This window comes from Leuciscus leuciscus (genome assembly GCF_965113295.1).
Source record: "Leuciscus leuciscus genome assembly, chromosome: 11".
In the NCBI taxonomy this organism is placed as follows: domain Eukaryota; kingdom Metazoa; phylum Chordata; class Actinopteri; order Cypriniformes; family Leuciscidae; genus Leuciscus; species Leuciscus leuciscus.
Window position 1 is genome coordinate 25,659,922 of NC_138735.1, and position 23,943 is coordinate 25,683,864.

Genomic DNA, 23,943 nt, shown 5'->3' on the forward strand with positions numbered 1-23,943 from the left:
AGGTAAAAAACCTGAATACAATCACATTTTGTACGAGCGTCTTTTGTGTTTCCTTGTGTTTAATTTGAATAAATTACAAACCAAGAAATGATGCAGGAGTCAAGTGCAAGTAGTTTACTACTTAGTTTGAATGAAAAAAGCAAAACACAATAGAACAATAGCAAGACAGAACTGACATGTAGAACAACAGTCACAGTCCAGTGATCTGTGTTTATTTAGCAAGCAAATTAGCTGAGGTGGCGCCGATCGGGGGGGCTTCATCGTGTGTAAAAAAAGAAAAAGTCCAATCGCCCAGGCTCATTAGCTTCAGCTACATGTTTACATTTATAAATATACCCGTTTAATTGGGAGATCAAAGCATGGCTTACCTTTTGCATGGCTGAAAGGGCAAATAAGTTGTGCCTCACAGATCTCTTTAGTCTACTAATTTGATCAAACTCATCATGTCTTTGGGCGCTTTACTCCCTATAAAGCATGACACCGGGGTGGATGAGTGTTGCTTCTTGTTTTTTCATGTTTCCGTCGGAGACGGCTGATGATCAATGAGCCGACCGCTCTGGTTTCTGGTCTATTTGAAGTGCAGCCTACTAAATCTTTATGTCAGCAATTTTAACTGCTTCATGTACTTTTATTAAGCATTCAGGATGTGTTTGTTGGGTTGTGTGCTGATAATGTTGAGTCGTTTCATCCGGTACTCAAAGTAGACGGAAAAGCGTCTGTCAGAGATGTACTGTAGCCTCCTCAATTTAGGATTTGTTTTTGCTACTTTTAATATGACAATAAAGACTGAAATTGTTGTGACAAGTGCATAAATAATAGCATCAGAAAATTCGGGCACTACTTTATTATTATAATTCATTTATTTAATTTAAGAACAAGAAAAATTCTTAAAGGGTTAGTTCACCCAAAAAATGAAAATTCACGCCATGTCGTTCCAAACCCGTAAGACTTTTGTTCATCTTCAGAACACAAATGAAGATATTTTTGATGAAATCTGAGAGATTTTTGTCCCTCCATTTACAGCTACGCAACTGACACTTTGACGCTTCAAAAAGTGCTTATTTTTTCCAATTTTCTGAAGAGACTCAATCACTTTATATGATGAACAGATTTAATTTATGGCTTTTATTAATATTTAAAGTTATTCACATTTAGTCAAAGTGGTAGTTGCGTAGCTGTCAATGGAGGGACAGAAATCTTCATTTGTGTTCTGAAGATGAACGAAAGTCTTACGAGTTTGAAACGACGTGAGGGTGAGTAATTAATGACAGATTTTTCATATTTGTGTGAACTATCCCTTTAAGAAGTTTTCTTGTTCTTAAATGAAATAAATGAATTATTATAATAAAGTAAATTGTATTATTATTTACATATACATATTCAGTATTTCATTTTATAATACAATTGATTTAATGTTTTTAATGATCTAAATTACTTTAAATCTTAGGTACTTTATTATCATATTATATTATATTTTTAATTTAATTCATATTCAGTAATTATTACATTTTCAGTATTCAATATTATTAAATTAATACTTTAAGAGATGATGTTGGTCATACAAGTTCTGTTGGCAGAAAAGTTTGTAAACCTCTCGCATAGGTTATAATCCTTGTGCTATAGACATATAAGATAATGAATCAAAGCCAATGCCGAGACCCTCAATCCAATAACAATTACGTCCAAGTGAATGTTTATCCCTATCGCTGAGGGTGACAAATATATTGCGTGGTCTAATTTCGGACTTGTTTGTTGGCCTGCGTTCATGCAGCGTTCAAGAAGGGAACCCACGGGCTTGTGACTCCCCCTTTTGCACCTAGAAAAGTAATTGGTGAATAGAACTAATGACCAAGCTGACAGACAATATCCCTGTTCATTTATCAAACAGGGTTAATATCCTCCTTTCAGACTTTAATTTATTAAGTCTCTTTCAGGCAAACTGATCTTGTGCACTTCTCTGGATTGCAATCATGTTCAGCAGTGGCCTACAAAACATTTCTCGAATAGTAGCTTTTGGCTCTCCATCTTAAATTTGGCATTTTTTCCTGTATATGTTGGATTTATATGTTGTGTTTTTCTTTTGAGAGATATTGTGTCCAAAAGCATGCACAATAAAATCAGTGGTTTATTGACTGCATGAGATTCAAATCAATTTTTACAAAACCAACATTCATTTTCCATGATTCGGTGAATGTCATGCTTGCCTCTATTCCAGAATGTTCCTCAGTCTTATTTTAAGCAGCATGAGGCCTTGAAACTTAAAGAGCTTTTTTTTCTTTTTTTTTACCGAAGCGGAATTCTATTCACACGAGTTAGTGGAATGAAAGGCAGTTGTGTCGTATTGTCCCTCCGAGTCCTTTCACTGAAGGGAAGAAAGTTGTCACATGGTTTATCAAGGTTCTGTAAGTACAGATGTGTCTCTGGGACGTCGTCATGGATTCCAGGTTGCTTAGATTTTGAGTGACAGCCATGGAGAGAAGACTATATAGCAGTTGCAGGGATCTTTGTCCAAAATCTCAGCAAACATCAATGCATGTACATTCAACACATACGGAAACACTGACTGAACATGTATTGCATATTCAAATAAGGCTGTACAATGAAAGAGCAACCAGTTGACGTTTAAAGGGATTGTTTACGTAAAAATGAAATGTACTCGCCTTCATGTCACTTGAAAATTGTATGATATATTTTTTCCAAAGAACACAAAAGTAGTTTGTAAGCACAATGTCCAGGCTGCTCTTTTACATACAATGAAAGTAGATGGGGACTAGAGCTGTTATGCCCCAATAAAGACTAAAGTACCATAAAAGTAGTCCATATGACACTATTTTGCAAGTTTTATAATATATTAGCTTTGTGTGAGGAAAATGCCTGCATTTACACTAGTTTGAGGTTGATAAGATTAAATAAAAAACATGAAACTAGTTCCTTATGCTCACAGAGGCTGCATTTATTTAATTAAAAAATACAGGAAAATGTGTAATATTGTAAAATATTATTGCAATTTAAAATAATTGTTTTCTATTTTAATACATTTTAAAATTTAATTTATTCCTGTGATGGCAAAGCTGAATTATCAGCATCATTAATCCAGTCTTCAGTGACACATGATCCTTCAGAAAGTGTGTGTGTCCCACATAAAGAAAATAACATCATAACAGATAATTTGTATTGTTTATTGTGTAACTATCGTTTTTCCCCGTCATTGACAGAATTGTTTTCACTATTATGTGGTAGGGGGCGCTATTACACATCTTCTGAAAGAGTACAGAATATCCTTATCAAAACACAGGTGAAGAAGAAGCGGAAACAAGCCATTAAAGAATTGCTTATGCATACTGTAATGTTTGACTTAAAAAAACCTTGATTTTCTCAGCTTTTTGTTCAAAATGTTGCTTTTTTATGAAACGTACTAGCATTCAAGTCATCAAGTGTTGATAAAGAAGGCATGAAGAATCAAACGGGTTATTTTTTGTTTAAAAGCAGATGCTCTGTTCTTTTATTTTGATATATTGCATATTCAGATTGAAAGTTTTGTGAAAATGAATAAAAATGCTGGTGGTGGCTGGCAACTATTTGTTTTTGTTTTTTTTGTTTTTTTAAAGCTGGCGGGGAAAGGGTTAAGAGGGTCAAACATCCCATGTTCCTCACATTTACTGCTACAACACATTTTAAAAGGAAAGTCCCCCCCCCCCCCCCCCCCCCCCACCCACACACACACACACACAAAAAAACGAATTCTGTCAACATTCCGTTCCAATCATTTCGTTCTCATCATTTCGTTCTCATCCTCATGTCGTTCCAAACCTGCATTACATTCTTTCTTTTGTCGAACACAAACAAACATATTTTGAAAACAAATTGTTTTTTGTTCATACAATGAATTTCAAATGTTGTATGGACCCTATTGTCTTTCAAAATATATTCTTTTGTGTTCCACAGAAGAAAGTAAGTCATACAGGTTTGGAACGACATGAACAAGATGGCTAACACACAAGAACTGCTGCTTCACCTATTTTCTCTCTCTTTCTCTTATACTTTTCTCTTTTTTTTTTTTCTGGTGTATTGGCCTGGGTACACAGGAGAAGTGGTTTGATTTTTCTGTCATGGCTGTTTATAATGATTAATGCCCCGACTTGGGGCCACTCAGTGTAATTATGGCTCTTCAAGATTTTATTATTTTATTTGTCTGCTCTCCATCCTGCAGTGACTCCAAGGGCCCCACAGAAATCAGATACAGGACCAGAGCAAATGTCATCCACAAAAAAATGCACCTTTTCTCTTCTGGAGTCAGTTTTAATAGATATTTTCTTTTGGGTAGCAACGGGAGGGTTTATGTGAATCGTTTAACTTCCCCTACTTTCACTTTTTTTTATTCTTCATACTGAATTGCAATTATTCGTTATATTTTTAACACATCTATTCATCTTATAGGCCTAAGTAATATAGCATGCACAATTGCACATCCGTAGTCATTTTGCAGTGTGATGTTCATTGTTATTCTTTATGTTTGTGTGAGTGTGGTACTTGCATACTATAGTTATACAAATGCAGTGAGAGGAGACTAATCTCGCAGATCAATTCTGGTGATGCTGGCTGTCTGGAAAGCAGGTACGATCCATGTAGAATGCTGAGCGTTTCACCCAAATGAGTCTATAACGCATTTAACAAGCAAGACTTATGTTGTAATTTGCATTAGAGTAAGGCTCTATGCTTTGTTTCAAAGAAAGGCTGACACAAGTATTACATGTGTTTTTGTGTTACAGGCATAAGATTAAAGGGATATTTCACCCAAAAATAAAACTTAATTTCATTGTGTTCAATCCACCTAATACTGTATATTTAACACTGAAGTTTACTTACTTAACCCAGCATGATTTGCAAGGAACTGCATTAGGAGAGTACATTTAGGGATTAATTGTTATTTTATGTGTTTTTCAGTAACGGGAAAGACATGTTAGTGTTTAATGTTCAGTTATGTTGGACATTTAAAGAAGTTTCTTTAGTGTTTTTGAATCTGGGTTATCATTGAGCTGGTGGTGCTTGTGCTTATAGGCTTAGTCAGTGATCTATAATAATGTCAGTACTGACACCAGTTTTTTGTTTGTTTTTGTTTTTAACATGCATTGTGTATAATGATGATTGAAACTGCTTGTTTAATCATAAGAAACACAAGTACACCTCAGTAAATTAGAATAAAAAATTAAGAAAATAAATAAATAAGTTGGACCGACATAAAAACATTTAGTTTGACAGAAATGTAATATAGTTAAGTTAAAAATACTAGAGTAAATTGTCTTGACGCAACTAAACAGATCTATTTTGAATGAACAAAATTGTAAAATCTGTGTTTCAAAGTCCAATTTAACACTGGGAATAACGTTTTAGGGTTTTTTTTTTTTTTAAATACACTTTTGACAAAATAAAGAAGAAATAATAGTAATTCTGTTCTGTTCACTAATCAGATAAGCAATTTTGCTACATTCAGCAACAGGTTTTACTGACTTTTTTGCAGTCCTTCAGAAATCATTATAATAGGCTGATTTGCTGCTCAAGAAACATTTCTTATTATTATCAATGTTGAAAATGTGCTGCTTAATATTTTTGTGGAAACTGTTTGTGGAAACATTTTTTCAGGATTCTTTGAGAAATAGAAAGTTCAAAACAACAGCATTTATCTGAAATGCAAGTCTTGTCACTTTTGATCAATGTAATGTATCCTTGCTGAATAAAAATGATTAAATTCTCTCAAAAAGAAATTATTATGAATTTTTTGTAAAGAAAAAAAAAACAATTTAAAAAAAAGGCAAAATTTAAGTATTTAGATTGGGACTAGTCTTAGATTATTGTGTTTTTTCCCTGTACACATGGTTCATTATGTGTTAGATTGATGTATTAAGCAGCTTTGACCTCTCTCTTTCAGAATATTTTCTTCTGATTGCACCATTAAATGTATCGCATGTTCGTTCTTACAATCCACATTGACGGTAAGGAACCTCGTGCATATTCCCTGCAGTTTTGATCTTCTGAAATAAGACAATTACTGCGGGATGCTGGATCTGAATAGCGAAGCATTTGATATGGTATTAGTTCAAGCCTGTGGTTTAATGTGCGGGATTATCGGCCATTGAGCAGTATATTCCGCACTTGATCTCCCCTGCGTGTCTGGAGAGGGGTAGAGCAAGAGATAGATGGGAAACAGCAGCGAGCATCTTCCTCGGGATAATGAAACGTGTAAAGAGAAACAGATATTCCGTTGCTGCATTTCAGAGGTGGTTTGTAAAAACGTGAAAAAATATGCAGATGATCGCAGTAAACATCAGTGCAGTGGTGAATTATGATCGTGTGCTCATATTTCCAGAAGGCATTTCTGGTATATAGTCTGTTCGTGTGGCTATGTGAGGTCAGAGTACAGTATATTCTCATTAGTATGTGAAAGCGCATGGTCGCGGGTTGTGATGTTAGCAGGAGTGTGTGAGCTCGGCAACGGCGTAGCCTGCTGCATTTTGATTAGTTGTTCTTGCATGTGTCCGCTTCTGAAAGCCTGTTTGTTGTACAGGAGGATTAGGGGCCTGTTGTGCTGTGATAAAACATTGTTAGCTCAAAAAAACACATGAAATGGTGAGTCTCTGTAGGAGAAAAGAAAAGAAAAACGGTCCTCCCTGCATTTCCTCTATAGGTCACAGCGTGCGGATGGTCAATGGACCCCAACAGAAAAGAATCCTTAGACCTGTGACGTGTCAAGAACCAGCAAGCAGCCAAGAGGGTGTTCAGCCACGGACAGGGGAGTCCAAAAGTTTGAGACGCCAGTGAAAATGCTTGCATTTTTTATTATTTACATTTCATTTCATTATGACTTGATTCAGTGGAACAAAAAAGATGCATATTTCTGGGACTGGCTGCTCTTTTCAATACAATGAAAGTTGATTAATGCACCATAAAGGTGGTTCACACAAGTCTAGAATTAGTCTTTTGAGTCTGATCTTTTTAATTAGTCACATGATCCAATTCACAAAACCGATCTGAAGGATTTGTTCACTAATTGAACTGCTTTGAATCTTTCTGTGTCCAACCTTTTCAATGGGCCAGTTGAACCAGTTCACAAAATCAGTCTGAAGGTTTTTTTCACTAATTTAACTGATTTGGTATTTTGAGTCTGATCTTTTCAGTGAGTCATTTGATCCAGCTCACACCACCAATCTAAATGATTTGTTCATGAGTTACACTTTTGTTCATTTGAGTCAGATCATTTTCATGATTCAGGTGATCCAGTTCCTAAAATCAATCTGAATGACTTGTTCAAATGAATCAGTTAGTCCAGTTTGCAAAACTGTTCTGAATGATTTGTTTACTAATTGGACTGCTTTGATTCTTTTGAATCTTTTCAATGGGCCAGTTGATCCTGTTCTCTAAATCAGTCTGAATGATTTGATCACTAAATTAACTGATTTGGTTCTTTTCAGTCAGATCTTTTCAATGGGCCAGTTGGTCCCATTCACTAAACCAGTCTAATTGACTTGTTAATGAGTTAGACTTTTGTTTGTTTGAGTCAGATCATTTTCATGATTCAGTTGATCTGAATAAATTGATTGATCCAGTTCACAAAATCAATATAAATGATTTGTACACTAATTCAGCTGATTATAGTCTCTTCAGTCAGTTCCTTTCAGTTAATCAGTTTATTCAGTTCATAAAACCAGTCTGAATGGTTCATTTTACTAATCATACTGGTTAGGTTCTTTTGAATCAGATCTTTTGAATAAATCGATTGATCCTGTTCACAAAATTGATCTGAAGGATTTATGCGCGAAAGTTTTATGGACCACATTTTTGACACTTTTATGATGATTTTCAATCCTTTATGGAGCTTGAAAGCCTCATTGCATGGAAAGGGTTGACTAGTAGAATTCTTTAATATTTGTATTTCAGTTTTTGTCTTTTCAATTTTGTTCAAAATCCTAAAACTTTGTCAATTTTTAAGTTAAAATAAAACAAAATAAGAAAGAAAATAAAGAACTCCCAGATTTTGAATGTGTTCTCAGACATTTGGACCCCACTGTAGGTTGAAACAGAAACCCATATAACGTGTCCATCCCGGGCAGGTTTAATCCCGTCTTCGGCTGGCTGGTGGCAGTCATGCATATTAACACTACGGTTTGTGTGGAGAAATGAATTTATGTCTTATGTCCATCGGCACTCATCTTTGGGAATCCAATTTGCATTGAAATGCATGCTGGGAAGGAGAGAATGGGAAAGGGAGCGTGTGTATGCGTGCGTGTCTTATCTCCCGTCGCTGTGTGCGGCACCTGTTTCAGCATGCCAGACCTCTGTCTTTGGGTAATTTTCATGGTTTCTAGTTGCTTAATATTAAACGTCTTGTTCCACCCTCGCCTGATAATCCAAAGCGCCGGCAGCCAAATGTTCCCTGGTCACGGCTTCATTAAATATAGACTTACAGATTGGCCTCGAGCTCATGGGATGGTTGTCTGAATTCCCAACAGAGTCTTCTCTGGAGGGCCGAGGTAACATCTTTATCTTCAAACACAAGTCATGTATGAAAATGTTACTCATAAGGCTGAATCACAGAACCAGACACTTGAATGTTTGAATGCACCTGAAGAAAATATCTGCCAGCAGATTCTAACTGTCAATCTTTGGTCCTAACAGAACCTCATCTTGTTATCAATGACACACTGAAATAAAAAATATAAGTGTTGTGTATTTTAGTCCATGTATGTATGTTAGCTTTGAGGCTAGTGGACCATTAACATCCATGGAACCTTTCCATTGCACAAAAGCTTCTTTAGATTATTCAAATGTTCTGCACACTAAGAAAAGAAATTGTTCTTTTAAAAACGGTTCACTGAAAGGTTCTTTGGGGAACCCAATTTATCTTTGCTCTATGGCATAACAATATAACCCGTGTGTGGTTTTCCCCCTCTCTTTTATTGTCCGCCAGGTGAAAATTGTTAGTCTGTTCATACCTCTTCTCAACAAACTGCATGATTTGAGGTGTCACTCATGTCCGCACCTCAAGCTACATGCCCATGTTTAATATTTAAGGCTGGAAGTTTGAAATCCCTAAGCATATGTATGGGCAATAGTAACAATGATTGAATTACTTTCAAGCATGGCAAATAAATAAACCTATATGAAAAATTAATTGAAATGCATAATGAATATTACAAAAACAAACCACACATTTGGAGCCTCACTTCTAAATCAAATTTATGTTAATTAGATCACATTGTCAATGAAAGCTTCTTGTCTCCATGGCTTGAAAACTGCTCAAATGTTGTAAAAGGAAGTTTGCCTGCCATTATTGTAATTGTTCTGTAAAGGCGTAGGTTCTAATTAGGATATGCAAATCGTCCTCTCACACTGTTAAATTATGATGGATGGTTTATCAGAGTTCAAAGGATTAAGCTGTCACTCCCTTTTGTTTGTTCTATTGAGTTTATCGGTTCAATTTTCACAGCAAGAGAAGACGGCGAAACACGAAATATAATTTCTTAACCCCTTAGCCTCTTAGCACTCTGGTCTTAGACACATTGAATTAAAATGAGTCCCTCTTTGTCTTTAATTAATGATGCTTGCTAAGTATTAGAACAGACCCCTAACCTTCAGTATTAAATGTCAGTGCGTATCTCGTCCGGCAATGTTGACATGAATGATACCTCAAATCATGGTGTGGTATTACAAGGAGGGTCCTGAGCCATATCTTAAGACCAGAAAATCATAAACTTTAGCGAGCACTCTCATAAAAGCATACTCTCTAAAAAAAATATAAATAATTTATTGGCATCTACTGTATGGTTCCATTAAGAACCATTAACATTCATTCCACAAAAGATTTTTATAGTGGAAAAAGGTTCATGAGATTATTAAAATGTTAAGGGGGAAAATGGTTCTTTTAAGAACTGCTCTATTAAAGGTTCTTTGGGGAACCAAAAATGGTTATTCTATGGCATTGTTGTGAAACCTCGTTTTGGAACATTTATTTTTAAGAGTGTAGCAACCCCAAAACGACATCCTTGCGACTACCCAAATCTGTGGATTTTTAAACAGGCAAAATGTAAATATAAGCTCAGTGTGTCATTTACACATAGGTTTTAAATATGATAAAACAGATTTATTGGTTCAAATTCAGAAGGTATGTGGTAAGAGCCTCAATTCATTGGCTTGTTGGAAACTCATATGAGGACCAAAGCCATTAGCCAATAGCGGTTCACTCAATGGCACGATCCTCGCGACTCTGCCAGCTTCATTAGCCGGGCTTCTAATTTACCACGTGGACTGATTACTGTCTGGCCGGGATGACCTATACTCTATATATCCAATCAGTGATGGATATTATAGCAGCTTGGCAGAAGACTCTAATGCCAAGAGATGAATTTTCAACTACAGCTTAATGTAGTACAGAGAACATCTATCATGGCTTGTGGGCATGCTGGCACTATTGAAGAACGACAAGCCTCTGCTACATGTATAAAATGTAGTATGGAAAAGTGTGAGAATGGGAAGATATTAGTGCGAAGTGATAGATGATTGACTTTATTTTGTAATGTAAAAACCCCTTTTTTTGTGGTTCAAGTAGACTTCATTTTCCCTACTGCACGGCACAATTTCAAACGTGTATGATTAAATATGAATTTAGCTCCACTTCAAAGCCCCTTGGGAGAGGGAAGCAGAAATAACACTATTGAATTTGTGTCATGAATTTCTGTAGAATATGGTCATAATTGTCTTCTTTATGTTGTTCTACACAGAAATTATAGCCGCAGAGCATATTTTATAGCAGCAAGAGTCTGTTGGGATAGTCGGAGCGAGGCATATTTGTAGGTTTGCCTCTACTGTGTAGGTCTGTTCCCTTAGTACGCTAATTATTAACCGCTAATGGAGGTGTCCCGAGGTCATGTACCCATGATGGAGTCATTATGGCCATCAAATCTGAATGGTAACTGCTTAAATCCAAACATTTTCTCTTTTTTTTTTTATCCATGCAGGATTTGGTCACCAATGTGTCTCCACGTATAGTGCGTGGAACCACTTCTGGACCGCTGTTTGGACCTGGCCAGAGCTCCTTCCTCAACATTGAGCTGATCAGTGAAAAGACGGCTGCCTACTGGTGCCACAGCGTCACGGAACTCAAAGCTGACTTTCCTGACAATGTAAGCACAGATCACATGACTTGAACATCCAGAATGGTAAATTTTAGTGTATATGTTGCTTTGAATGTGTTTAAAGTGGTGGAATAACACTTCAGCTTAAGGCACAATGCGTCGTCTGTCTCTGTGCTCACTGAAAGTGAAATATTGCATGAGGATGAATGACCTCTTCATCTTCATATTTGATGTTTGATGTTTGCAATGTTTCCTCTAAGCTGTGCATTTGTGCTGTTCTGATGTTGCTCCCGTGCAGACCAAAAGAAAATCCACACAGAGGACTGACTCAGAAATGTGTTTGAGCTTGAGAGCATTTGAATCAGGCCTACATCAATGGGCAGCATTTCAACTGGAGTCCATCTGTATGTCCACTGATTTTCAGCATGGAACTGAGGGTATGTTTACACGACAACGACAACGAAAACAGACGACAACGTTGTCAAAGCGACCCCCGTTCACACAGATCTGCGAAAATTACTAAAAAGTCTGTATTATGCATGTCAGGCCAGTAGTTGGCGATGTCACTTTGTCAAGAAACATTCCGTGAACATGTAAAACGCACGCATGTTTTTGTTGTTTACATGGAGACAGTAAAGACATCGTTTTCAAAAGTTTGTGTTTTCAGGCCCCCAAAACACCATTGTCATGTAAATGAATGGCCAAAGGCATACAAATTTTTCTGTTTTCAGTTGAAAATGGTGTGGTGTAAATACACTTAGTTTCATAAATTTTTTTTAAAAGTTTTACCATTTTCAACAATAATTTGGATTTAATGACTAAAAGGCCTGTGACCATCAAGAAAATGAATGAGTAATATATATGCTATATATATTTATACCAGTGGCTGGCCGTGCATTTCACACCTAGGCCTTCAGTGGTGTCCAACCTGAATTAATAACTTAAAGGTACAATATGTAAGAATTTTGCATTAAAATATCCCAAAATCTCAAGGCCAGTGTTATATATTTTGTTAAGTTGATTACTTACAATATCCCAAATGTTTCCAACTATTTTTAAATCGTGAGAAAATTGCGATTTTAACCCAGGAAACGGGGCGTTAGAGCAGGGGTGAGCTGGGAGTCGCCAGTCAATTGCGTCATATCCGCGTTACCCTCGGTTTCCGCTCGTACTGCGTGGAGTCCTGGACAAATGCGGAAGTTGTAGTTGTAGCGTCTATCAAGCAACAAACGTTAGCTTGTTTCGTGCAGTCGTTATTGAACACAATTATTCTTTACCGATTGCAGCTGGTTCTGTCGACAAAGCATGCTTAATTTTATATTTTCCAAATGTAGCATTTGGTAATAGTTATGTTTATGTAAGGGAAGTATTATTGCTTTAGATTTGTGTTTAGTTTATTGACATTGTTTATCACGTCTGGTGTTTATGGCCATGTAAATAAACATAGTATGTGTTATACATAAAGATTAATCAGTATTTTGACAAATGATGTGGGTATGTTCGAATGTACTTTTTACAACATTGTTTAGAACACGTAAAACTGCGCCGCGTTATCACAACAATGAATTCAACAAATACCATCTATGATAACCAATTTAGTATTAAACCTTACTTTTCTTGCGGTTAATTCATTTTAATGAAATAAAAGTGTGATGAGGTTCAAGAGTCAGGAAGGAAGAAGACAGGGGTCGGTGTGACTGAGACTCATACTTTATTAAAATAAAGCAAAACAAACAAAAGTCGTGCACAACGTGCATTCACCGTGGCAACCGCGACGGCTCAAAACAGTTCAAAAATGAGAGTTCGGATCCACCGGTTTTCTTTCTCTGCGTCCAATTTTCTCTTCAGTCTCTCTCTCTCTCGTTCCAGCGCGCGGCTTATAAGCGGTCTCTCCACTCCGATCACTGCAATAAGACACAGGTGTTCGTCATTTGCACTTGACCTACTTGCTCGTCTATTCTCTCTCCCATTACAGACCGCGCTGAACCACGCCCCCCTCGCCACAAAAAGCATGTCATTAAACGCAACATTTATAAAAATAGAACTTAGCCTCATCCATATGAACTTGATTTTTCGATTCCAGTCTGACTGATTTACATCCACGGTGGAGTTTAAAAAGAACTCGTTCACATCGTCATCAAGCTACGCCGTTGTTGTTGTTTTTTGGAATGTAGCGCCCTCTAGCGGCAAAAAATTATTGCATATTGTACCTTTAATATGACTCTCTATAATTGTTGTGAAATTGCTCTTTTTATTTTGCACCGGCAGTTATGTTTCGTAATCCAGGCTGGGCCAGTTTGTTTTTGTTGCCGTTTGTGGAGCCTGGGCTGTCTACAGAGATCGCGTTTTTTTACAGTGTGTTCAGGGGACAGGCAGCTAGTGGATAGTGAGGAGATGTTTGCTGTATGTGATAAAAAATGTTTCGGCCTAAAAAACGTGTGACATCGCTTAGAGCACCTTTAAGCTACAGGCGCCCACACTATTGATTCTGAAGGCATCAAGGCAGATTTCTTTAGTCATGGCAACACATGATGGCTGAAATATGATTGGATAAAAGCTCTAACATAAACGTACACTACTGGAAGCAGCGCAACCAAGAGAAAAGCTATGAAATTAAGAGAATGGGCTATTGGGAATAATTTAATACTCATTCATGGAAGAAATATATTAAAGTGCAAGTCAGTGATTCTGATAGTGTTTAGGCCAGCAGAGAAGGCCTTGCTGGCCCTGACGGCCCACCATTGAATATATGTGGAACACTGGGGCGGCAGTGGCTCAGTGGTTCATGTAGGTTGTCTACAAACCGAAAGGTTGGTGGTTCAATCCCTGGTTCTACCTGACCAAGTGTCGAGGTGTCCATGAGCAAGACACCTAACCCCAGCTGCTCCCGACGAGCTGGATGGCGCCCTGCATGGCTGACACCGCCGTCGGTGTATGAATGTGTGAGTGAATGGGTGAATGTGAGGCTATGTAAAGCGCTTTGGTGGCCCTAGGTCTGTGAAAGCGCTATATAAATGCAGTCCATTTACCATTTATGAATTAATTTAATGGCCACATGGTGTAACTCTCCAATCCTACTGTATATATAGTTACTTTATAAAATTAAGCTCTACCAGTGTATGATAAATTGTGTGATAATTTTATAGGTAGTCCTTGTAAATAGGTTTTACTGTGTGTCTTGTGAACTGTGAACTTCACAGGTCTGGCACATGGGATTTCTGCTCGTGTCTGAAGGGTCTGCCTTGTCTGTAAATATGTTATACGCCTACCTATAAAAAACATTTAGAAGGACCATTCTATTGACAGTATAGACCAATGAGATTCACAGCGGGGAGACACGTCAAAAATAGAATCCGTGCATCCGTCAAAATGTCATGTTGTGTGACACTGTTGACAGTCCCAGCTAGTTAGAGATGTGATTTTTATGGAGCCGTGGCTAGTTGGACAAGGTGTAAGAATATAAGAATATTCAGCTTGCCTTCAATAGCAGAGCAGCTGCTGTTTTATTTCTACATTAATGAACATAAAGATGCACATGATATGAACATGTTGAGAAGAGAAAATAGTTATTTCTAATCTCTTCCTCACAATGTATGGGAGGAGGTCTCCATCTTTGGTGAAATCCACATGGGAGTCTCTGTGGTAACTAGTTATTTTCAATTTTTCCTCAGTGGTTTGGCTTTCAAGTCATAAAATTTGAATATGATTTCAATATTCATTTCTCATTGTTCCATTTATTATTCATAGTAATGTGATCCTCATGTTTGTTAATGAAATCCAAATATTTATGATGTGAGCTAGCTCCATCCATAAGTACTTTTTTATTTTTTTATTCTGCCATCGTATCGGTACAGCAGGAGCGGCATATGCTTGCTGGAATTACAAAATGACAACTCATTTGTTCACTTCTAAGATTCTTGTATCTGGGTTTCTTTTTGTGCTCAAGAAATATCAAAGGATTAATTGATTTCTGCAGGACATTCTAACGGCAATCATGAGCGGCAATCATGGGCAGCACTAATGGAAGTGAAGCCCAGCATTCACTGGGGTGGCTTTTGTACTGAGGATGAAAGCAGCAGAGATGTATCACTTTCTTTTTGAAACAAGGTGAAGAGAGAGTAGAGAAAGAGAAGCGCCTTTTAAGGGCCCCAACTGAGCAGACAGACAGACAGACAGACAGACAGACAGATAGATAGATAGATAGATAGATAGATAGATAGATAGATAGATAGATAGATAGATAGATAGATAGATAGATAGATAGATAGATAGATAGATAGATAGATAGATAGATAGATAATTTTCCAAATTGACAGAGTGTGTTAAAGATATAAAAGATTGGATGACGCGTAATTTGCTTTTATTAAATCCAGACAAGACAGAGGTAATACTTATCGGTTCAAAAAACCGCCCACAAAACCTCGCACAATACAACTTTAACATCATAGGATGTCCTGTTACTTTATCCTCTACAGTAAAAGACCTGGGTGTTATACTCGATTGCAACCTGTCTTTTGAAAATCATATTTCATATGTTACAAAAACAGCCTTTTTCCACCTTAGAAACATTGCTAAGCTACGTAATATGCTATCAGTTTCTGATGCAGAAAAGTTAGTTCATGCATTCATGACCTCGAGACTGGATTACTGTAATGCTTTATTAGCTGGTTGTCCTGCATCCTCAATAAACAAGCTACAGTTAGTCCAAAATGCCGCCGCTAGAGTTCTTACGAGATCAAGAAAATATGATCATATAACACCGATTTTATCATCACTGCATTGGTTACCTATAAAGCTCCGATATAAGATATTGCTACTGACTTATAAAGCCCTAAACGGCTTAGCTCCAGTCTATTTAACGGATCTTCGATCACCCTATAATCCATCGCGCTCTTTAAGATCACTAAATTCAAGGCTTTTGGTGATACCTAGGATATCCAGAACCACCAAAGGAGGGAGAGCATTTTCACATTTGGCTCCAAAACTCTGGAATAGTCTTCCTGATACTGTTCGTTGCTCAGACTCGCTCTCCCAGTTTAAAACTAGATTAAAGTCGCATCTCTTCAGCCAGGCATTCATATAATCCTACAGTTCAAACTACAATCCGGCCTCTAGCTCATAAATGCCAGAGGAGAACTGGCCCCCGACTGAGCCTGGGTTCTCCCAAGGTTTTTTTTTCTCCATTAGGTCACCTGATGGAGTTTTAGGACACCATTAGGTCACTTGATGGAGTTTTTCGGTTCCTTGCCACTGTTGCCTTTGGCTTGCTCAGTTGGGGATATTTTGGGGATATTTAATTTAATTTTATCAATCAATAAATTCCTCTTGAAACAAACTTTGTTGTATTATTTTAATTTAATACTGTGAAGCTGCTTTGATACAATCTGTATTGTGAAAAGCGCTATACAAATAAACTTGACTTGACTTGATAGATAGATAGATAGATAGATAGATAGATAGATAGATAGATAGATAGATAGATAGATAGATAGATAGATAGATATCCATCCATCCAATGTTTTGCCAGGTCTTCTTGCCAAATGCTTTAGATGCCTCTGAGTGCGTTGCTAGTGCAATTATAGTTTCTGTTGTTGAATTTGTCAGTTTGAGAGATAGAGGTCAGGATGGGGAACTTTCAGATTGCTTCGTTCTCGTGTATTCGTAACTAACAATCCCTCACACATACACCCACTGTGCTAATACCTTCTTTTCCAATCCCGAAAAAAAGAACTCTCATCAGGATGCTACTATGACCAGTGTAGCTCAGAACTGGAAAAACTGTGGTTTGCCGTTATCAGCACGTTCATTTTTTCCCATTATTAGGAAATGGTCATAGCACTGCGTTAGAGAATCATAGCTCCACATGTTCTCATATGGCCTCCAGGTGACTCATCTCCATGGAGACACATTGTTAGAGTGTAAGGTGGGTTCGGAGGCACTCGCCCGGAGCGAGGTTATTGAGCTTATAACCAGGTAATCCCTGATCTTCCTCAAACCCCGCAGCCTCGGCACCGGTTAATGTGACGTTCCAGCAGGGGGGCTCAGGCTGGATTGGTTTTAATAAACTTAAAACTAGATCCCTCTCCAGCTTCTCAAGGGTCGTTCTGCAATAACGTGACGTTAAAGCAGGCAAAGGTCAAGCCCAAATCAAAACAGAATACTCGCGTTGCGTATAATACCCGAAATGAAGCCTGCAGCGTTGATCTCTTCGTCTTCTTTAGGAACCCCGCTGTTGCTCTCTGATGGCCTGAGGTTTATGGTAATATTATCAAACACTATTTCAGGGTGTATCAAATATCACTTATATGTCAGTGTTGTACTGTAAATCTCGGCGGTAAATGTCAGAGTGCTTAACTTTATTTGCCCCCTAAAACTTGGCAATATTTTCTGCTCTCGTGTAGGTGGGCTAAGCTTAGCGCCTAACTGCCTGCTGCTTTTGGGAAAATGTAATGCCCGAGAGATTTATATCTAGCGGAAATTTGTCCCGGGGGGACAGCACAGCCTCCAAGTTTAATATCCTCCCATGAAATCAGTTTTCTCTGAGTCTCCCCGGACTCCTGTTCTCCTGTTGTTAGCACCAATCTTGTCCATCCCCTGTGCCGCCCACCTCCACCTCATCAGCGGCGAGTGTAAGTCATGGACTTCTGATGAGACAACAGTTTAGATGTAATCGCATTGTTGGACAAAGTAACACATGATAGACTGGTCTTCATTGGTTTTTTTTTTTTTTTTTTGCTGGGTCCACATCTCTGCAGCCATTAGCCACATAATGGAGTGTGGCCACATATGCGGTTAACACGGTTAGATTTTTCCTGGAGAAAAATCAAGATGAGGGACACGGTGTGCTGAAATGTTAACCTGGTAGCTACTCTTTCCACTAGCAAGTGTAGGCTGAAAGTCCATCTCTGGAGAATTGAAACTATGGTACGCTCAGTCCAGTTTCAAAAGCTTTTTATGTTTGTGATTACTGAAAACCAGGAGTTGTTTTTGAGAAGCAGACCTTTCGTAACCTGTTTTATGACTGGCTTATTGTGTGTCCGAAGGAAAAGAAACAACAAGCGGCACAGGCTAATCCAGCAAATGCTCTTATCTAACACCCTGCTCTGGGGCTTGAGACTGTTTTAATAATGGCAGCGCGACAGTGGATTTGTCCTGGTCTTGTGAATTATAAATATTGATTTTATGACTTTGAGGGTTGAGAAGGCGGCGGCAGCTGCTTTTTAAAGACAAGATAATGGCCTTCAGATCCATTTTATAATGTGACAAAATGGGACCTTGATGGGGAAACCTTTTGTACACAATGAAACGGGCCTCTGTTTAAGGCCACAAGGTGAGACAAAGAAAACCTGTTCTTGAATTCTGTCCATGCTAAAATCTCTCTCTCTTTCTCTATCTATCTTCTCTCCCCCATAGATTGTCATATCCAGCATAATGTGCAGCTACAACAAAGCTGATTGGACCGAGCTTGCCAAAATGGCAGAGGTGAGTCTTTGTTATGCTAATTTGTGAACACACACAGTTGTGAAATAATAACCTCTTCCCTTAGGGATAATTTGGCTCTTTTGATAACACTGCATGTGTACCCACGCCATCACATACTGTCCTGTACCAAACTGCAAAACCAACATTTACTGTTATCCAAAAAAAAAGAGCCCTTTATTGAATCGCTGGCAGCTAATCCTGGATCTAAAGTAGGCTACATTTACGGGAAATGCTCTTCGGAAGCAACTAATCTGATGTTGCCAAGAAGCTGAGAGGGATGAGACAGAGGATGCCAAGGAGTGAGCTGCTGATGGTTGGATGAAATGGGAAGAGAGATGGAGAGGGGGAAGGAAGGATGGAAGGCAGAAATTGAGAAGGCTTCCCAGACCAGACATCATCAGGCCAGTCCATCTGTGAGAATGGAGTTGTCCAGATCCCAGGATGTTGGAGTCAAACTAAAGAGGATCAACCCCAAAATACTTTTAACTGCAGATGGCCACAACCCCCTGACTGCAATCGCCATCCAAACAATATCAACCTTAAAACATCATCAAACCTGAAACGCTATCAACTGCAAACAGTTACAACTTTAAAAAGGCATCTTTTACTTCATTTACACTTCATTTCCCAGAATGCAATTGAGGACAATTGGCATCAACTCCTAAACCGCATCAATGCCAAATTGCTATCAACTGTAAACTGCCTCAAATCCAAGATGCCATCCACCTCAACTGACATCAACCTCGAAACACCATCAATCCAAAAATGCTATCAACTGCAGATGGCTTCAACCCCAAAAAGACATCAATCACAAAATGTTATCCGCTGCAGATGGCCTCAACCCTAAAAAGGCATCAGCTTGAATAGGCTTCAACCCCAAAACAACATCGACCCCAAGATGCCATCAGCTGTACACAACTCTAAAAAGACATCAACCCCAAAATGTTATAAGCTATAAACAACATCAACCTCTACCTGAAAACAGCCTCAACTCCACAAAAGCATCAACCTCAATTGCCATAAACTCCAACAAAACGCCATCAAGCCCAAGCACCATCAACCCCAAAACAGCTTCAACTCTAAATAGACCTAAATTTCAATTGCCATCAACTCCAAACTCCATAAACTCAACAAGCCTCAGCTCCAAGAAGGTATCAATCTCAGTTCACATTAACCCTGAACTACTATTAACTGCAAATGCCCTCAACCTCAAAGCGGCATCATCCTCAAAAGTTATCAATGCCGTCAACCCCAAAACGTAATCAACCTTGAAATACTGTCAACTCCAAACTGCCTCAACTCCAAAACAATTGGGCCTCAATTGACATTAATCTCAAACAGCATCAGCTCAAAAAAGCCCAAAAACATCAAGGCCATTATACCATATAAAAGATTGTTCACCATGCTGAATTGAATTGAGAATGCCTATTCAATTCCAATTCAGGTTCCAAATTTGAAGTGAATTTGAAATGAGGTAGCAAACACAATGCAGAATTTCAATTCAAATTTTAATGTAAGAAAGTGTAAACTGTGACTGTAATAAGAAGCAATTTATATAACTGTAAATTTTACACGAAAATTATCATCAAAGACTTTGTATAATATTGGCTTGACATCACCTTGAGGTTTATAGGGCCTAATCAATAGTTTTAGGTTTCATCATAACATTTGTCGACCTGAACACTTCATTTCCCAGAATGATTTGCTTGAGTTAAATTAGCTTGAGTTAAATTAGTCTGAATTGCAGTTCTGTATATTCCTTTTCCTGTCATTTTAATTCAACTTCCTCATAAACTGGAAAGGAGCCACTTCTTCAATTCAGAATTTTGCTCAATACTGACGATACACACCCACACACACATTTTCTGCAGACATGACACAGATATTTCTACACACCACTTATACACACACACACGGGGAGATATAAACACAGGCCTTGATACTTTAAGTGGAAATGGAGGGAGACAGTGGAGTGACCCCGGGATTAATCATAGTTGACTTGCAGATCTCAGGCGCTTAATTGTGCAGAGAAAATGGCTGAAAGTAAACAGTCCGCGTGTCAATGTGTTAATTCTGCTATCGATTACATCGACGCGTCGTCCTATCTTCTCTCTCACCTCATTAAACCGGCCTGTCAAACCCACCCAAAACCCTCTTTTACTAACGGCAAAGATGGACATCTGGTATTTTCTGTCTCTCCACCCCCCTCCATATTACTGTCATTATGTATTCGCCTGACATCCCCCGTCACTGGAGCCCAGGTACATTTTGCATATTGTGTATTCATAAGGCAAGCAGATGATGTAAAGCATGGTGAGAACATCGCTTCAGGGTACGGCTGCCATGTCACACCCCACTTCACACTTTAAGCTCGGAAAAAAACAACAAAAAAATGAGCACAGGGCTGATTTGAAGGTCTTGATCTTTTACCTATACTGGATGAAAGTGAAAGCATTGATCTGTTGTCAGAGATGAAACGAGAAAAGGATGAGCGGGAGATACAGATGATCGAGGTAAAGTGGTGAAAGACCGTTTGTCTTTGGACCACGTCTGCCGCCGTGGGTTTTAGTGGACGGCGAACTCCTCTGTGGACTGAATGCCTCGTCTTTCTCTCGTCTGCTGTTTAGCTACCTGTGCCAGCAAATATGAAATAAAGGCTCAGTTGCCATGGCAACTCAGTTTTCAAAGAGAATCAACCATTCATTCCCACTTTGAAATCTAAGGGAACACTTAACACTGTTCCTCGCCTAAGGATACTACTTAAAAGTTTTTTTTGTGCTTTCTTACCCTCCTTTGCACACCCATCTCTCTCCCCCTCTCTCTGTCTCATCCAGACTCTCTCTCTTTCCCCCTCACAGAAGTGTCAGTCTCAAGTAAACCATTCTACTTGCAGCCGCCACCTCTCCTCAGCTACTTTCCCCTCCATAAAATCGCTGCCTTTGAGAGAAATATTACATCATAACGATGTGCCTGAGGCTATAATTCATAAATGTCAAAGTCTCTCAGTGAGCTGTTCCTATTTTATCCAATTGAAAGTTGGCAGAAGAAAAAGGAACAGTGGATTGCAGATAAATGGCTAAAAGCAGGCCCAATAATAAGTGCGCAATGTGCTGTTGTTCGTGAGCGGCATATAGCTAAAGAATCTGTGAACGCATGAATTTAAACTAATAAAAGCCTGTTGTGACAAGAAGACCTGGCAAAATATTGCATATGTCTATCTATCTATCTATCTATCTATCTATCTATCTATCTATCTATCTATCTATCTATCTATCTATCTATCTATCTATCTATCTATCTATTTTTTTTTTTTTTGGAAAACTTTTGAAGGAAGCTTTTTCAAGCCAACGTTCAAAGTTTGTAGAATTCCACTTCCTTGCATTCAATCCTGTACCCTGTTTGTTATCTCAGTTCAAAATCAGTATAATTTCAGTAAGTGAATTGGAATTGGAAAGGCATTCCCAATTCAGTTCTGAAGGGTGCACATCCCTGTTTCTGAAACTTAAAGGTGCTATAAGCAATTTAGCATCCACCACCGTGTCTCTTGACTGAGCCCAGGAGTGTCACAGAGAAATATGTGTTTTCTCAGGACACCTTTTTCAGTGATATCTGTTAGAGATAAGGGACATGTTATGCATGTTATACTTATGCAAAAAGTAGCTTATAGCACTTTTAGCATGGTGTCATTCTATGATGACATCCTATGAAAGACTAGGAAACAAATTCAACCAATTTCTGTTGTGGCTACAAATAAACATGCATGTTTGCTTAGGTTGGTAATGAGTGAATTAAGGGAGACTAGACTGGACATCTACAGTATAATAACCATTTCTCTTTAGCTACCATTCCTCTCACCTTTTTAGTGCATATTTTTTCACCAGACACTCTGTTCCTCTTCCACTTCTCCTCTCTAATACCCCCTGAGATCAAACTAGACGTGCTGATCCAAGGAGTATGACAGCGATGGGTAATGTTGTCCTTATCAGCTTTAGAGTTGATAATCCTTGTCAAAGACAGCGTCAGGTTTGATCCAGATCTTCTCTTTTGTAGAGCATGCCCTTAAAATGCTTTCAAAAAAGTACTGTGACTGATGATATTAGTTGATAAAATGAAATTTTGATGTTCTGAGATAACACTTGCACCAGCTCAAACCCTTTTTTGGCGTTAAAAAACTACTGTCAGGATTTACTAAAGACAAGCAGTGAACTAGCGCAGAAAAGGCATGGAGAGTTATTTCTGCTAGTGACGTTATTGCATATCCATTTGTAAGAGTTTCCCTTTTAGATGCAAAATTTATGGGAGGAGAGTATTTAAATGAATCAAGCAAGGTGATTTACTAAGGTTTGCACTAGTCAATTTACTGGTATTTGCGTCATTATTTAACACCCCTTAAAAAAGCATGTGTTAAACCAGACACTATATGCTCTGATTTTGGTACTGTTGGTCATTATGGAAATGATCCGGCTGCGTCTGTGTTCTTTAATTTGCACATCGTCAGTAGATCGCGCAGAAATCTGTCCATTTTAGTGGAATTCAAAAATTTTAAGATAGATGTGCAAAAGTAATGTGGCCGTATTGTCAATTTCTTTCTGATAAGCGCCTTTATTTCTAATTATCAGTTTGAGCGGACATCAAGGCTGCACCTGGAAATCAATATTGCCTGAAGAGTCATTTTCAAAGGAAGAGCCTCATTTTGGGAATATTGGGTGGTACTTTGGTACGTTGGGTCCAAAACTTACTTGAAATTGGACCATCTAGTTGTCTTGGCGTAGATCCGAGAGCAATTGCAGTGCAATATAACTATCCAATATAAGGGAAAAAATTACATTTACATTTTACATTTATTCATTTAGCTGACGCTTTTATCCAAAGCGACTTACAATTGCTAATTATGTCAGAGGTCGCACGCCTCTGGAGCAACTAGGGGTTAAGTGTCTTGCTCAGGGACACATTGGTGTCTCACAGTGGATTCGAACCCGGGTCTCTCACACCAAAGGCATGTGTCTTATCCATTGCGCCACCACCACCCCAAAAATGCAACAGGTTCTGAATTAAATCTTCCAAATGCTCCTCCTTTATATTGAATCTAGAGACCTGAATATAGAGACTTGCCTGTGGACTCTTTTGAATACCTTAGCAACCATGTAGCATTGAATGCAAAGGCTTTATTTCTCCTTGGACAGACACTTGTACATCGTAACTCATACAGAAAAGAGAGATCTCGGTGCTCCAGAAAACTGCTCTTAGCATTTTTTTCTGCTTCCTTTGGCTTATTTTAAGTCTATTTTAAACCATTCTCTCTCAGTGCTAAGCCTGCAATATCAAACAGTCGTCT

At 38.3% G+C, this 23,943-nt stretch overlaps 1 protein-coding gene across 1 annotated transcript in view; it reads left to right on the forward strand.

The window, feature by feature from the left end:
* The window catches only part of dpyda (dihydropyrimidine dehydrogenase a), a 177,253-nt gene that overhangs the window by 92,224 nt on the left and 61,086 nt on the right, over positions 1 to 23,943 (forward strand). The window contains exons 14-15 of the mRNA XM_082183654.1: positions 11,010 to 11,174; positions 18,540 to 18,608. Of these exons, the coding sequence (XP_082039780.1) occupies positions 11,010 to 11,174; positions 18,540 to 18,608 (234 nt within the window). The remainder of the gene's footprint in view (positions 1 to 11,009; positions 11,175 to 18,539; positions 18,609 to 23,943) is intronic.